General features: G+C 31.5%; 1 protein-coding gene across 1 annotated transcript in view; it reads right to left on the reverse strand.

Annotated features, from left to right (window-relative positions):
- LOC127709637 (polycystin family receptor for egg jelly-like) overlaps positions 1-16,851 on the reverse strand; it is a 110,762-nt gene that overhangs the window by 755 nt on the left and 93,156 nt on the right. Inside the window, exon 8 of the mRNA XM_052215243.1 lies at positions 4,696-4,754. Coding sequence (XP_052071203.1) covers positions 4,696-4,754 — 59 coding nt within the window. The remainder of the gene's footprint in view (positions 1-4,695; positions 4,755-16,851) is intronic.

Genomic DNA, 16,851 nt, shown 5'->3' on the forward strand with positions numbered 1-16,851 from the left:
GTGAATCTGTTGAAATATGCAACTTGTTTTTACTATTTTTATATATATGTAACTTTGATCAGACATAATTGATAACAGCTAGAGTTATAAACCAAAAGTATCTTATTTTGAAAATTTGGTAGCTATTAGCACTTTCCAAAAATTATACTTTCATTCTGTTGTTATTTTGCGAAACTCTTGTATTTTTAACTGCAGCTTAATGAGTTTTCTATTAAGAACTTTACTGGTGATCTTTTAAAACAAGTGTTATAAAGTTTTTGATTTGATAATGTGCAGCAATTTAAATTGAGTAAAGAGGGGAACAAAATTTTAATAGAAAAAAAAATGTACAAAGAGTACTAAAATTTATTGTTTTAAAATATCTCTTAGGCATTGTTTTATTGAAATTCATCCAATTATCTCGATAAAACACCATATGAGAGTTACACCTGATATTTAACAAACTGTTTTGATGTATGTTGTTCATCCTTTATTCATATATATTGTACAAATGGTTAGGCTTACCATCTAGTTTGACGATGATTTATGTTACACGAAAGTAATTTTTCCGAATTTAGAAAAAAATACGTATTAGATTTTTGACTTCAAATCCTGATTATGAATATAAGGTATGCGACATTTGAGAGTCCACATACATAGTCATTAAAATACTGACATTTGCAAAATCAAAATTACAGTAAAAGGCCACCAATTATGTATACAAATTATAGTTTACATTAAACAATACAAGACATCACTATCATGTATAAACAATCCGTAAATTTTGAGATACCCTACATAATTAGTTCCATGACTGAGAGCCGAACACAATATTACTCTTTACCAAATAGTTTAAAAAATAAATTATTCCCAGCTTACTTTCTGTTGAAAATGTAACTAACATACGGAAAAGTTTCCAAATGTTGCATTGGCCATATATATATAAGAATTTCGTTTTAATGACGTTATTTTCAATGTAGATAAAAAAAAACGCTATCTTCAGATAACGTTTCGTCATACCAAAGTATTATTTATGTATATGTATATTATAATGTATACCTTAAAATGACAACGATACAAATTTTCGTGTAAATATTCAATTCCTTCTCAGAAAAAAAAAAATTGCCTGATTGATGAGGCAAGTTTCCAAAGAGAATTTTGTTTGTGATAAAACCATAATGTTGAATAAGCACTAGACACATTTTAAAATGATCCGAAATTTATTTTCATTGTTTTATAGCAAAAAAGTTTTAAAAAAATTAGTTACAACAAATTTTCATGGAATCATATGATGCTCCTTCCTTATAATTTAAGCAAAGTCCCTGGAAAAAGAAACGATACTAGAAGAGAGAAACTATAATGGACAAGAGAAACCCAAAGGGAAAGGATTTCTTCGCAAAGACGGAAATCTTAAAAAGGTTTAACTATTTTAGATTCTTTGGTATATCAATATTTTTATTGATTTTTGTTTTTATTGATTTTTCTACAGTTATTGAGGACTTCATTCTCGTAGATTTAATAATTCAGGGTCTAAATGTCTCGAGAAGAAGATTGTTAACTAAAAATAACAGACTCATAATTTTTCGGTGATGCACTTTTGCCCCTTATAGGTTTTCATATTTCCCAACTTGATCTCTATGCACATATTTGTAGTGACGTCTTAGATGTGAATGAACGCAACTGATCTACGACTGGTATAATGATTCCAATGTATATAATGGAATCCGTGATAAAATGATGATTTCAACTTTCGAATCGTCAACTTACCATTACACAGCATTAACAAACCGTCTGCTCCATCGTATGACGTGTATGTATCTCAATTGATGCATTACGCTCGTGCATTTTCAACTATATGGAGTGTATCTGCACAATTGTGCTCCTTACATAAAAACTGTCCTAACAGAGTTACAAGGAATAACGACTGAAAACGACCCTACATAAAGTTTAACGGCAACATCACCAATCGGTTGATCAATACGATATGTCTGTGTCTAAACTCAATAGCGACATGTTTTCGAAGTCCTAGGTGGGTAGATAACAATGTGTTGTCTAATCTATAAATTTACCGAGTTTGTCCTATTCCAGAGTTTGACATTTTGACTGATTATGAATAAGCATGGTGGTTAATACACGCAGATCAGGAGGCCCTAACCCTGTCGGACCCTCAGTTAAATTTTTGTTTTTATATTATATTTTCCTCAGTTTCTGTGTATCATCTTGAACTGTCTTCTTTATCAATTGATAAAATCTGAAGATCGGTAAAGATTTGTTGTCTACAGTTGCCTTAATTTAGCATCGCCACATGCATGATGTTTCTGTCTCAAGACAGGGGACTGTAATTCAGTAGTAGTCATTGATTTGCGTCTGTCACATTTTTCGTAGTTTGATGTCATATAGGAATCTATTAGAACTAAAATTATGGTGTTTTCAATTTGGCAATTGTGGTAAAAAATTTAATTAAATCTGAAAAGCGCAATATCATAAATATTTGATTGAGAAATAAAAAGTTATATAGGAATCAAGTTTACCTACATGAATAGTATTTCTTAGACACGAAACTTACAAAAATAAAGAATTCACTTTTCTTGAGATAGAACTCTTCACAAAAAACAATGTTCTTTTAAAAATTTATCCCTATATTTCTATTGGAGATATACCATGGATTTTTTAACAATGTTATATATCCAATTATGCTCATATATTAATATCAAAGCATGCAAACAATTTAAGCATAGCACTACTAAGATAATTTTGATAACAATTATTTTATTACAAAAATACCTGACATGTAGAGAAGATACAACACAATAACCAATTTTCTCAGAACTAACTAGATGAATATGTTATCATAATCCAATGGGAGTGTGGAGATAGAACAGTGTAGTTCTGACAAAAACTCGTAGGGTGAATAAATCTCGTATTATATAGTTGTATAGGGAGATAGACCATTGCACTTGGATATCAAATCTATATATTTTTATCAAAAGTGGACATATAACACTATAATATTCAGACAACGCATTGTTGGAGGCACTAATCTGACCTATTTCTGCATGCAATATTGGTCTTTTGTATCTGGTGAATAGTTTTCTCAGTGGAAATCATATCACATCTCCTTAGTTTTTTATATTAGTTGTATTATACTACCGGGCTCATTTGGGCATGTTAACTAAACAATTAATTTATTTGTAATATATCTATGGGACTATGCGTCACTATGAAAGTAGAAATCATTAAAATTACGACATGTTTACTTTGAGTTATTTTTAGATAAAAAAAAAGTACAACATTTAGAAAATCAAAATCCTTTGAACTAACTTGTAACAATAACATATAAAATTGTGAAAAGTTACATGAGCTTGAAAACAGTATGTTGTATATGTGTAAGATTTACGAGTAAACGGAAACATGAAATCGCAATAATTTTGCAACAATAAACAGCTTTGTATGTAGTGTTCCAAAAATGTAATGTTAATGTACAAACAGGTAGTGACATGACATCATTTGATATATATCGATAATTTAGATTTAATCATATAGGTTGTGATTTAACGTCTAACCAGTGTTTATTTCAAATATGAAATATATTGTAAGACACACAATTTCAACTACAGTCAACAAATTAATTCATGAATCACCATAAAATTATCTGCTTGTATATATATTATAAATTACTTTGAATAATACTACTATGCAGCATACCCACTTCTATCTATATACATTGTCCACTAAGAAGTTCCTAAGAACAGAAATTCAAATTCACAAACCACTGGTAATTTAGATTTTACCTATACAATTTGCAACGTCATTCAACATTTACATCAAAACTTACGGGTTATGGAGACCTTCTAACTTATAATAATATGCTTTAGTTGACATTTCATATTAAGCAGAGTATACGGAAATAGTGTAGTCCATGCAAACTATATGTTGAGTATTGTATTCATTACCTATTGTTTTTAATTTGTGTTACTTCAATCACGACGTATATAGCCTTTTATAGCGTAACACTGTTGTAAGAATTATGGCTAACTATATTATATGTATAGAGAAACCTCGATTTTCTTACCTTAAGTGGATCAACAAGGAGCATTGATTCGATGAATGACATAAAAAAGCAAAGAAGCCACTCCTCTGACTTCGTCTTTCCCCATTCCATGCTATAAAGAATTAGGAAAAATCCAGATACAAAGACGGCCAATGTAACTATTCCCCATGCTACATATCTACACCAAAACGGAAGCGAAAATTGAGACTCGTCTGTTACATCTGCTTTGGAACTGGTTTCCACATCGGTCTTTTTAGTGGATTTTAGTGTAATGTCAAGGTCTTCTGCAGTATTTGTTAAAGGCTTCTTCTCGCGTGTTGTACGATGTCTCGAACTTCTAAACATATAAGATACTAAAAATATTGGAGGTGCCGCAATTATGGCACTAATAAGTGAAATGTATATCCCAGAAAGTGATAATTTGATTGGTCCAATTGAAAAGCGACTTCCGGTGTTTTGTCCATAAAACATTGCGTTTGAGATCATAGTAAGAAACAACAATGTCAAACAACAAGCCAATCTTTCTATCCTTGTAAAGTTACTGTCTTCGGGTCGAATAGCAACTGATAACCATAAATGATTGTCTGTAGCGTTTTGTCTGGTTTTTTCGTGAAATAGAAATGAGAATTTATGTTTATTCAACTTATCTGAAACAGGTATGGCACAATCAATGCAGTCATCATCATGATCCAAAGACAACCATTGATCACATATAAACAGATACCTGTCAAATAAAAGAAAATATATCTTTATTGATATCACGGAAGCAGATGTATTTGAATTGTTTTTGGTAAAACATGTGTGTCTGTTTAAATCAACACGTGTTTAAGATTACCTTAAACCTTTATAATGTTTATAATGGTTTTTATTGAATGTTATTTGTCGCATTGCTGGTATAATCTCCGAACATGTACTTTAGGTACCGAAAGACTTTCTACGTACCCTCATCTAGAAAGGAATTTTTTGTTCTTGTATGAAAAAAAAGGCTATTTATAATTCTTAAATAACCATTACATTTTTTGTTTTGTAGATTGATGTATGTTCATGTTTGACTAAGTGGTTGTGTTTGAGCCTGTATATGAATGACTGTTTTATATAATGTCTGAGAATGAGCCGTAATGTGTTTAAGCAGATCATGGAGAAATTTGAACCAATTTTTAGAGAGTTTTATACGTTTGGTTTTTAGGTATACTTCTCTCAAAAAGAGCTCATTTCTGGTACATGTGTAGAGTTATATGTAAATATTTCATGTTCAGTTAAGCCTGGCGAATTAGCACACGAAGAGGAAGAATGATAAGGCAATTTTTTAGAACCTTTAATTTAAAATTAAAAAGTATTATCAATCTACCAAAATCAGTCAGATTTACACAAGACATTAATCTGTATAATATGTGTATTTATCTATCGAAATTTGGTCTGAAATATTTGCATTTCGGCTAAAAACCTTGCAATTATGGCAAAACAACAAACACCTTCAAAATAGTCTCAATTTGGAGATATTTGTATCTTTGATATTCAATTATTAGTCAAAAATATATCTAAAAAGATATTTTGCTACATGAGGTATATTATAAAGACGTATATCTGTGTAAAATATCTTTTCGAATGAGGCTCATATTGACATCATAAGTAGTCTTTTGCGCTTAAATTATTTTAAATGTATTCCAAACCTAGTCATTTATTAAAATTAACAAAAGTTTGTAAAGTTTGAATAAGTTTACCATTTTGGAATGTTCATGAGCTACATATTGTCTCTTGTCATTCCTGCTTAAGAAACCAGTACAAAATTAAAACAAAATTTCATTTTATTTACTCTTATCAATATACGGTTGAAAACTCTCATTGATACATAAATAGATGTATATTTCTATGTAGGCTCTTATTCATTAAGGGTAAAAAATTAATTAGGTTTGGAAGCTTTACCTTTCATTAGTTTGTAAATCCTCCAGTATAATCTTATTAAGATACCATGATGCCGAGTTTCCTTGTCCACTATTATCATGCCAAATTTTTAACACCGACGGATCATTTATTGGTTTAGAAACGCTCATGACAAATTTCCGGATACTACCAACACCAAAACCCTATAATATAAATAAAACAACTTGGTTATGCCCGCTAAATAGTAATTTTTCTGTCCGATTTCAGTTGTTTTCTTTATATCTAATTTTATCTGTCATTTGAAGAATTTGCGGTAGGCAGATGTATTGCTTCCATTTAATTTTTAGTGTTTTTTTATATTTTATTGTATATACTACGGACGGCTAAAGTCTAGCTACATTATATAGACATCTGCCCATTGTTCATGACTGTTTGATGCCCTCTAGATTTATTATTTTATTGTGGTTGGGTTTGAAATATAACCAGCATCTATTATTCATAACAAAAATGAGGAGGAGTGTACCAAGGTCCATTATAAATTAAAGTTGCTGAATTTACAACTAACAACGCCGTTGCAACCCTCCCCCAAATAACGAACACACATCAGTCTTAAGCTACAACATAGTAAACAAACGACCGAGAAACACAAACCCCAAAAAAATCCGTGAGTGATCGCAGGTGCTCCAACATGGTAAGCAGACCCTACTAGCAAAATGAATTATTCAACTACAGGTTGACCCGATCTGTGGTGGTTAAGAACAAATCACATCTGCATGGCCATTGTTGTGAGGCCTAAAGGGGAATTTCATACGTGAAATTTTCTAGTAACAACATTGTTACTTATTCCTGTCTGTAACATTCTTATTGCATATAATTCAGATGTTCATTGCTAAGTTTAGACAATATTGAAACGCAACAATGTCTTATAATGATTTTTGATTTACATCCTATGTCGTTTTCATATCCCAGTCAAAACGTTTCACTCGTGAATGTTCCCTATACAGAATTCGTTTACAGGCGTTACATAACTGAAATCGACGCGACATACGCTTTTATGGTCACCATCACAAATTGGTGACCGATACGATGTGTTTTGATAAATGTGTGTTTGTTTGTCGTATGTTTGTCGTATATTTGAACATAGGTATGTAATCCGTCTTACTACACAAATGTATGTAACTCCAATTTTCCACATAAAAAGTTCACGTGTTGTATCTTAAATATAAATCATAAACGTTTTTATTTAACTACATGTATAAACAGAAAACTCACGCGATGTGTTTCGTCATCTAATAGTCGTATATCTGGTTCATGAAAATGGCTTTTCTTTGGTTTGCCATCAATTATCATGAAACCTATTCTTGATTTTGTTCCAGCATTTCTTTGTAGTCCTGTGAACACCGTTAGAATGTACAAGTAATCGTCGTAAGGTCTGTTGTCACTTAGGTATGATAAGGCCCACTGTAATAGTTTCATTAAAACGTCAGTTATAATAAGCGAATTTTTAATTGTTTAAAATCCCTTTTTTGTTTCTTTCTGTTCTTCATTTACAAAAAGTGATAATTTTGTGCTCTCATTTGACATATTTGCAGAGATGACCACACTTCTACGTAGAAACTGGTGTAAAAACAACTTTCCCTCCAAAATTCTTATCTAAGATTTATGGACAGTATCGTGTTCTATCACATGGCATTGAGGAATTCCTAAGACATTCTATTTGTTTTATTTATTTTGTGTGTAGAACAGCTGAGATTCTACAGACATAATAAACATCAGGGTTTTATCTATAACTTTTATATGAAGAAATTAATCAACCAAATTAAAAGACAAATAATAGGTGTTGTCATGCTGTGATCCCTGGTTAGTTTTATGTAGCATTTTACTTAGCGGTTAGTACAGGATAAATTAATTAATTCTGTTATTTTCTTTTTCTTAAAATAATTCATATCATTGATTTCTTCTTTTTATTTAAATTATCTCAATAAGCAAGTTTGATCATTTCTACATAATTACAGAACTCCTGTTAGTATCCTGAAGATACAGGCTCACACATTAAGTAGGTATCAAGTTTCCCTCCTATACTTAGGTCCATTTTGTGCAAGTTGTTTATACCAAAATGATGGAAAATGAATCTAAAAGACCTCCTTGTTTCAAAGTATCTATACCTGGTGATGATAGTAAGAAAAAATCTGTATTGGATAAATTACAACATGTCCGAAGTACTATAGTCAAAGAGATGAATCACTCGGTCAATAATGCTTACATTTTGGAGAAGGTACTGGATGAATTTATTTCTACCCACAGTCTGGACGACTCTGAGACCAAAATGGAAAATATGAATTTAAACACATATATTCAGGTGGAAAAAAATGATGTTGATCAGCACCTTTTTGTGACAGCTGAAACTTCATTACAGAAATTGGTCAGTGTTTCAGAAAACCATTTAATCATTTTGTACAGGTCACTTTAAATTTAAAAAAACTAACTCAAAAAGGACATGTAGCAGCGATTAGATTTACATGTGACAAGGATAAGCATCATTCTGTGCTTTGGTCATCATCTCCGTATTTGCCAAATGGAGAATATATGGTTAATTCAAGAATCTTCCACAGATATGAATGTAGTGGAATGTTACCGGTACATTACAACAGATTTTCACAGGGGGACAATATTGGACAAATCAATAAGTCTAAACAAAGTTACATGCTCAATAAATATAAACAGTTTGTAGACGAAGAATGCAATGACAGCATTGAGACAGCATTGATGGAAGAAGTTGGCATGTATGAAGACTTAACAAGTATTGACATTATGACTGATGCCCGCCATGGCTTGAGGAAAAACGCTAAGGATACAAGTGTTGTAGCCATAGGAGAGAAAAAGCACAAGCTACTGAAATGTGAACATGTCACTAAAGCAGACGACTTTGTATCACAGAGACACGAAAAACTTGGAACTCAAATAATATATCAGTACTTAGAAGATAATGATGTAAAAGTGGGTATTCATTCACATGACAGGAACATGAGTATAAATAAGTAAGTTCTGGATTCTGATGTAGTAAACCAGAATGATCCATGGCATTGAATAAAAGCAGTGAAAAGTGCCATGAAAAAAGTATCCTCTGGACCCAAATATTTACGAGATAAAACATGGTCTGACGAGCTTGAGGACAAGGTAGAATCAGTAGCCACCCACTTTCATTGGGAAATTCGTAATGGCGAACAAACTCCTAAAGAGCTGAAGGCCCTCTTGCTTAATGTTGTGGAACATTACAAAAACAACCATACTAAATGTCACCGAGACTCAAGATGCAAAAGAGATTTAAATTATGAACCTAAAAGGATAGTCCTCACTAAACCTATAGCAGAAAAACTACTTCTAGGTGTGATCCATAAATCTGTAATTTTCAAAAGTCCAGATCATTTTGTTCTTGCACGGGATACATCATATGTAGAAAATTTTAACAATACAATGAACATGTTTCAGGACAAGAGAATTGTGTTCAGTGATGCAAATTATAACACACGAGCCTGAATAGCCGTCTGTCACTGGAATGAAAATGTAGACAGGGGCTTTACATCCATTTGGAATCCTGAAAGGAGAAATGGCACCAAGAAGCATGAAAGGAAAGAAAGTTATAAACCTCCATCTTACTCTTATAGAAACAATATATGGAAAAGACAAATATACTCCAATTATCTGTGACCACAATTTTGATAGACAAGACAGTTTTCAAAACTATAAAATTCTACATAAAAATTGGGAATTATGACCAAAAAATTAAGAAAGTGGATAAATTTTATTTAATTGTTTTTTTTCATTCTTTATATTTAATCTGAATATTTATCATGTAAATAATGTGTACAGTAAGTTATTTTATTTACATACATTTCCTGTCCATTTCAACATGTGTTATTGTTTACATTATCATCATCAGCTGTTTTATCCATTTCTTATCTATCATAAGACCGCCCATATCCAAATAGGCTTAATTGCTGTAGGGGTGTAAAATGTTCTAGGTCATCCCCGGTCTTTAATGTATATGATGATGTATATACATGGGATATGCATTAGTTGGATAGTATAGCTTGTTATGTTATACACATCCTAAAATATTACACTTTTCCAGAAGGAAGAATCAGAACTTACGTTGTTACTTTTGTTGTACTCGTGTTGTAATTAATAAAAGACAATGTGGATACACATCAGTTATAATTGTTTCTAGTAATTTAAAGTTAAGCTTTTTTATCTAGGGTTATATGTTTTGCTATCCACTGATTTTATTTCGCTGTTACCAAGGGTTTTATTCAACTTGTCGTAAACTCCAGATGCTATCATTTACTTTGACATATCTTTAATACTGCCGATTACATTATTATAATTTTCAAATTTTGGGAAAAATATACATACCGTGTCAAATTTTTTAAATTAACCATTTACATTACCCTTGTTGATACTTTTTGTTCTGTCTAAGTGCCAACATACTTAAACAAATATACATTATGTGTCAAGTGATTTATAATTAGTCAATCGCATTACCCTTGTTTGATCCTTTCTGTCCCGTCTAAATGTCCATATACATAACAAAGTATAAATTATAAGTCAAATGTTTTGTAAATTAGCCAATAACTTTACCCTTGTATGATCCTGTCTGTCCTGTCTAAATGTTCATTTACATAACAAAGTATAAATCATAAGTCAAATGTTTTGTAAATAAGCCAATAACATTACCCTTGTATGATCCTGTCTGTCCTGTCTAAATGTTCATATACATAACAAAGTATAAATCATAAGTCAAATGTTTTGTAAATAAGCCAATAACATTACCCTTGTATGATCCTGTCTGTCCTGTCTAAATGTTCATATACATAACAAAGTATAAATCATAAGTCAAATGTTTTGTAAATTAGCCAATAACTTTACCCTTGTATGATCCTGTCTGTCCTGTCTAAATGTTCATATACATAACAAAGTATAAATCATAAGTCAAATGTTTTGTAAATTAGCCAATAACTTTACCCTTGTATGATCCTGTCTGTCCTGTCTAAATGTTCATATACATAACAAAGTATAAATCATAAGTCAAATGTTTTGTAAATTAGCCAATAACATTACCCTTGTATGATCCTGTCTGTCCTGTCTAAATGTTCATATACATAACAAAGTATAAATCATAAGTCAAATGTTTTGTAAATTAGCCAATAACATTACCCTTGTATGATCCTGTCTGTCCTGTCTAAATGTTCATATACATAACAAAGTATAAATCATAAGTCAAATGTTTTGTAAATTAGCCAATAACATTACCCTTGTATGATCCTGTCTGTCCTGTCTAAATGTTCATATACATAACAAAGTATAAATCATAAGTCAAATGTTTTGTAAATTAGCCAATAACATTACCCTTGTATGATCCTGTCTGTCCTGTCTGAATGTTCATATACATAACAAAGTATAAATCATAAGTCAAATGTTTTGTAAATTAGCCAATAGCATTACCCTTGTATGATCCTGTCTGTCCTGTCTGAATGTTCATATACATAACAAAGTATAAATCATAAGTCAAATGTTTTGTAAATTAGCCAATAACATTACCCTTGTATGATCCTGTCTGTCCTGTCTGAATGCCCATACACATAACAGAATAAACAACAGTACCAGTGATACAACTGTTGCAAATACCGCTGCATTGTTTTTTAAATCAAACTTTTCAAAGACACTTCCAAAATCGATCGTGTTTGGAGGCACGTAGAAAGTTGTGGCAAAACTGTTTCCGGGTGGACTGGAACATTCACAAACAGTCTCATTGATTGTTGATGAGACAGAAAGCTAAATAACAGAAAAATGGGTGTAGAAAGCACCATTTATATACAATACAATTATAAGCCCGTCAAGAGCAGCTGATATCACACCTGGGTTTTTATGGGGTTGATACTGCTCTTTCCTTTTCTATATATTGTTTTGTAGACTTTTGCTTGTCTTTTCATCGATTTACGTTGTATGTCTTTTTTTATTAGTTTTATCTCGACCTCTGAAGTTTGTTTATTCATTTTGTTTTCTTTTACCTCTTTTTACATTACATTAGATGTATAAAGTATTCTAAAAAAGCTACTAAATAAATTTGCATGATGCTTCCTAGCGCTTTTGTATTAACCTCCATCTGGAACGCTGAAAACCATAAATTTTTAAATAGTGCATGCAGAAATACTCCAGAAACTATATAACCAAAAGGGGACTTAAGTAGATAGCCAAAACTATCATGACGTCAACTTTGCCTAAAGGATGAAAATCCTTAGATTTATAATCATTTTTAATTTATCAACGTATATTAGTCAGTGGCGAAGATATGACTAATTATTCCACAAACATTGGTTTTCTGTGCTAGATAATGAAAATAACACTAATAAATCTGCTTCGTTCGAAAGGTTAGATGTTTCTATAATTCTTGGGTCAATTGTTGCGAACTTTAAAAATACTATTAAAAGAACATGCATTTATTCTGCAACAAGAAATAATCGCAATTGTTTTCTTGTCGATATTTGAAAGTGATGAGGCAATGACATACGTGAACGTTAACGGAAATAATATAAAATGATATTACATTTTCTGTCTGAATTTAGGACAAAGAATATTAATACATTTTTTGTATATAAAACAGTTATGAAATGGGCTGATTCTACAAAACAAATCTTTTAACACTGAAAGAAAAGGTATATTAGAAAAGATATGTAGGTATTTTTGAATTATATGATGTATTAGTAATATGAACTGTGTGAATTAATTGATTCATTATATAATATTGTGTATATACTGTACAAAGATACAACCTATATCTTTTCCGTTACACTATGACTATCAATTTATTAAATATCTATAATTGACTTAAAAAATAAGAAGATGTGGTATAATTGCTACCTGAATAATATTCTAGATATGGTATTGCTCATGTACAATCTATTCCACAATTGGTTAATTGGAAACATGGACATTTAAAATAGTTTAAAAACAACGAGCTGAACCTCGGATGCTTTATGAAATTGCGATTGTCTTTTGCTTTTTAACGTCAGATAATATAAATACATTGACCTAATGACAGAATTGAAACAGGGATTATCACTGAAATAGCTGTGTCAGTGGAGTAATTGTTATCAGCGTGTGCAATATTGTTTTTGAATAAACAACAAAAAACAGAAATATTACTACTCGAAAGAGACGACATGCGTGCTAAAGTTAGAGTTCCTTCTCTTTCATAGAATATTAAATTCAGATTAAAGACGAACATGTTCTTTCGATGCACATTTTTCAATGGGCTCTACAAGGAGTGGCAAGGTCATAAGGTTGTTGGTGCAACGTTACCCATATGGAGTATTTGTATGATGGTCTTGAATACCCAATTGAAATATGACTACATTAATCATAAAAGACAAAATGTTAACCAGAATCATACCTGACATGACGTTTTGTTCCATTTCTGCTTTGCAGAATCCCACACTCTACAACCAACCGTAGCACCAATAATTTCATATTCAACAATAGTAGTACTCAATGACCTTCTTCTTCTGGTTAATGTTGGGGCGGAAGCTTTTTCTGTTATTTAAAAGTAGTATTAGGATTTTATAAACAACACAACGAAAAACAAACCGTATAATGGATATGAATTTGATCACATAAACGTAGCTTACTAATCTCATATTTTTACTTTTATTAAAAAGACACGGTCTTGTACATATCATATTATTTTTTAGTTTTTCGATACAGTTATTACTCTAAACATAATAAGATGTGGTATGATTTCCGTGGAGAAAACTATCTATCAAAGACCACGTGACGTAGACGAGCATTGTTAAATAGCCACAAATAGTCTAGTCAATTTAGTGAACAACCTGCAACTAATTGCAACACAAAGTTTTTCTCTGAAAAACAAGTCTGTTACTATCTAGGAACAACATACTAAAACTATACAAAAATATATTTTGCGGAAAGTGGTGTAATTTATAAAAATGTTTTGTAGTAAAAGTAAGATTATATGAGTTGCTTCCCCTTATTTGCCAAAGTTGAAAAAAATAAAATTATACAATCAATGTTCTGTATTTTTAAAAACAGTTGAAATAATACAATACAATACATAATTATTTCAATTTAAAAGAATAATATTACAAATGAATCTCTTTCCTGTCTCAAAATTTGTATATTTGAATAAAGATATAGATTGAGATTGTGTTCTACTATTTTACAATCCAAGAATCTAATTCTCCAAAATAGTGTTTGTAAGTAACCTATAAATGGAAAACTGTACTGAATTAGAGTAACCAACTTAGTCACATTCTTACTTGGTATTTGAAAGAGTTCTGCCCCTGTGTTAAAGGCACAGACAGTTTATTTTTTGTTGGGGGAGGGGTTCCAGAAACACATGTTTTGTTCTTTATAAAAAAAATGTTATTGCAAGATTCAAAGTCTTTAAAAAGGTATTTTTTCTCCACAACTTTAGAAAGAAAACACTATATTTTTTTCATTTACCTTCTGGAACAAACATGTTAAGATTTAGAATCCAACAATGTTTGATAAAAAAATAAGAATGATGAGTGTTAAATGATTTAATGTTAAATATTTTTTCACAAATAAACATTTCAGGCTCCTCGAAGCAAATAGCTACTCATGTAATTTGCGACGATCTCAGTACTCACACACCATAAAAATAAAGCTTTGACTGTAACACTGAATCCACTTTTCACTTTGGTTACTAATCGGATGTGTACTTATTTATATTTTAGTCGGTGCCAACAGTATTTATTCATCAACTGTAATTACTTAGCTTTGAACTAGCTATGAGAACTCAGTGTTTTTTTGTTAATTGGTTATATACTCCGTGCTGATCTTTTTGAGTTGAGCCCTTTCCAACTGGGTTTTACAATTTGTTCTAACGCTGTTTGCTATTTAAATAAAATTGAGAATGGAAATGGGGAATACTGTATGTCAAAGAGACAACAACCCGACCAGATCAAGAGCAGATAACAGCCAAAGGCCACCAATGGGTCTTCAACGCAACGAGAAAATCCCGCACCAGGAGGTGGTCCTCAGCCAGCCCCTAAATAAAAACTGTTCCTGATTATTGGAGGGTTGAGTGCTCGCAAACAGGGTTAACCCTGCACACTATGAATATTATTATCACAAGTCAGTGGCCCTTTATTACTTGGTTGTTATTGTTTGCTGTCTGTCATATTTGTTTTTCCGTTTATTATTTTAACATTAATCAGGCCTTTGAGTTTCTCGTTTGACTTGTTCTATATTTTGACGATGAACTATAGTTGTTTACATCCACATCCACATCATTGATATCTCTTGTGGAAAGTTTTCTCATTGGCAATCATACAACATCTTCTTATGTTTTTAAAGTGGGGAGATTTTATGATAAGTGATGGTTTCATTGGCAAGCGATCAAACTTACTACCAAGAGATCACTGATAGAGTTTAGTGGACCTTAAAAGCTAAAAATTTATATTCTTTTGGCATGAGGTGTATTTTTTAAATATTTTTATAGTTTCCTTCAAATGAGTTGAATACAGGTCAGCATTCCGGAAGCAGACAACCCATGTTAGTTCTTTGTCATTACCATTTGGTTGATGTTTCAGACCACCACATACATGCAGGTTTATAGGGTACACACATAAGGCGCTGTTGCTATTAACACTTCCTCCAGGAAGTGATCCCATTAATTCATTCAACAGTGCTTATCTCATTTTCAACATCCAAAATTGGACCACTTTAGTACAATTACTATTTAAATTCAAGCTCTTGAGGTAAACTTATAATCGTATTGACAAAGCTGCTCTTGAAATTGCCTTAAACAATATCAGATGTACATTTAACCTTCGATCTATGAGTTTGACTGTCCCTCTGGTATCTTTTGCCCCTCTTTTAATGATAAGTCAGTGACCTAGTGTATGTTCCTAAATTTAAAAAGCTTATATATCTGAAATTAAACGTGGATATTGGTAGAGCTTGCTAAATAAAATTAGCAACACATTAAGAGAAATCTGCAATCACATCGTTTGTGTTTAACTGTGACTTTATGCAATTCAAATATTGTAAAAGTAGCTTTGAATGAAAAAATACACAAAAAGGACTACAGTCAATGACGATGCAAGGACACTAGAAAAATGACTTTTCCAGTAATTAACATTACAAAATCAAAGTCCGTAACCAAACTGATTTACAGTTATTTTTTAACACAATCATTTTTTGTTTATTATACCTACACGTATAATTACTATAAATACATAACCGAAACATAAGGTAAAATTTCAAACTTCCACAAAATGCGCATATTTAAAACTGAGTTTTACTGTGTGTTTGTTTATTCTATATTGTCTAGAGAAACTAGGGGAGGGTTGAGTTCTCACACAACATGTTTTACCCCAGTCACATTATTGTACCTATCCCAAGTCAGGAACCTCTAGCCTTTGTTTGTCTTGTGTGTGTGTGTTTTTTTGGTGATAATTTTGGTTCATTTGTATGTTCTGGAGTTTAGGGTGGTGTCCATTTTGCTGAACTAGTGTACAAAATAATTAAGGGGTCAGCTGAAGCCCACCTCCGTGTGCCGAATTTACTTGCTATGTTAAAGACTAATGGCCTTGTTTTCTCTTTGACACATTCCCTGTTTCCATTCTCCATTTTTTCGTTTTTAAAAATCAAACTAGAAATAACCAAGATTTTAAAATTTTCATTTTATATGCCCTCACTTAGGGGCATTATGTTTTTCTGTCTGTGCGTCTTTTCGTTCGTCCGTCTGTCCTGCTTCAGATTAAAGTTTTTTGTTAAAGTTTTTGGTCAAGGTATTTTTTGATGAAATTGAAGTCCAATCATATTGAAACTTAGTACAAATGTTCCGTATGATAAGATCTTTCTAATTTTAATGCCAAATTAGAGTTTTGACTCAA

Source organism: Mytilus californianus, unplaced genomic scaffold (genome assembly GCF_021869535.1).
Source record: "Mytilus californianus isolate M0D057914Y unplaced genomic scaffold, xbMytCali1.0.p SCAF_7, whole genome shotgun sequence".
In the NCBI taxonomy this organism is placed as follows: Eukaryota; Metazoa; Mollusca; class Bivalvia; order Mytilida; family Mytilidae; genus Mytilus; species Mytilus californianus.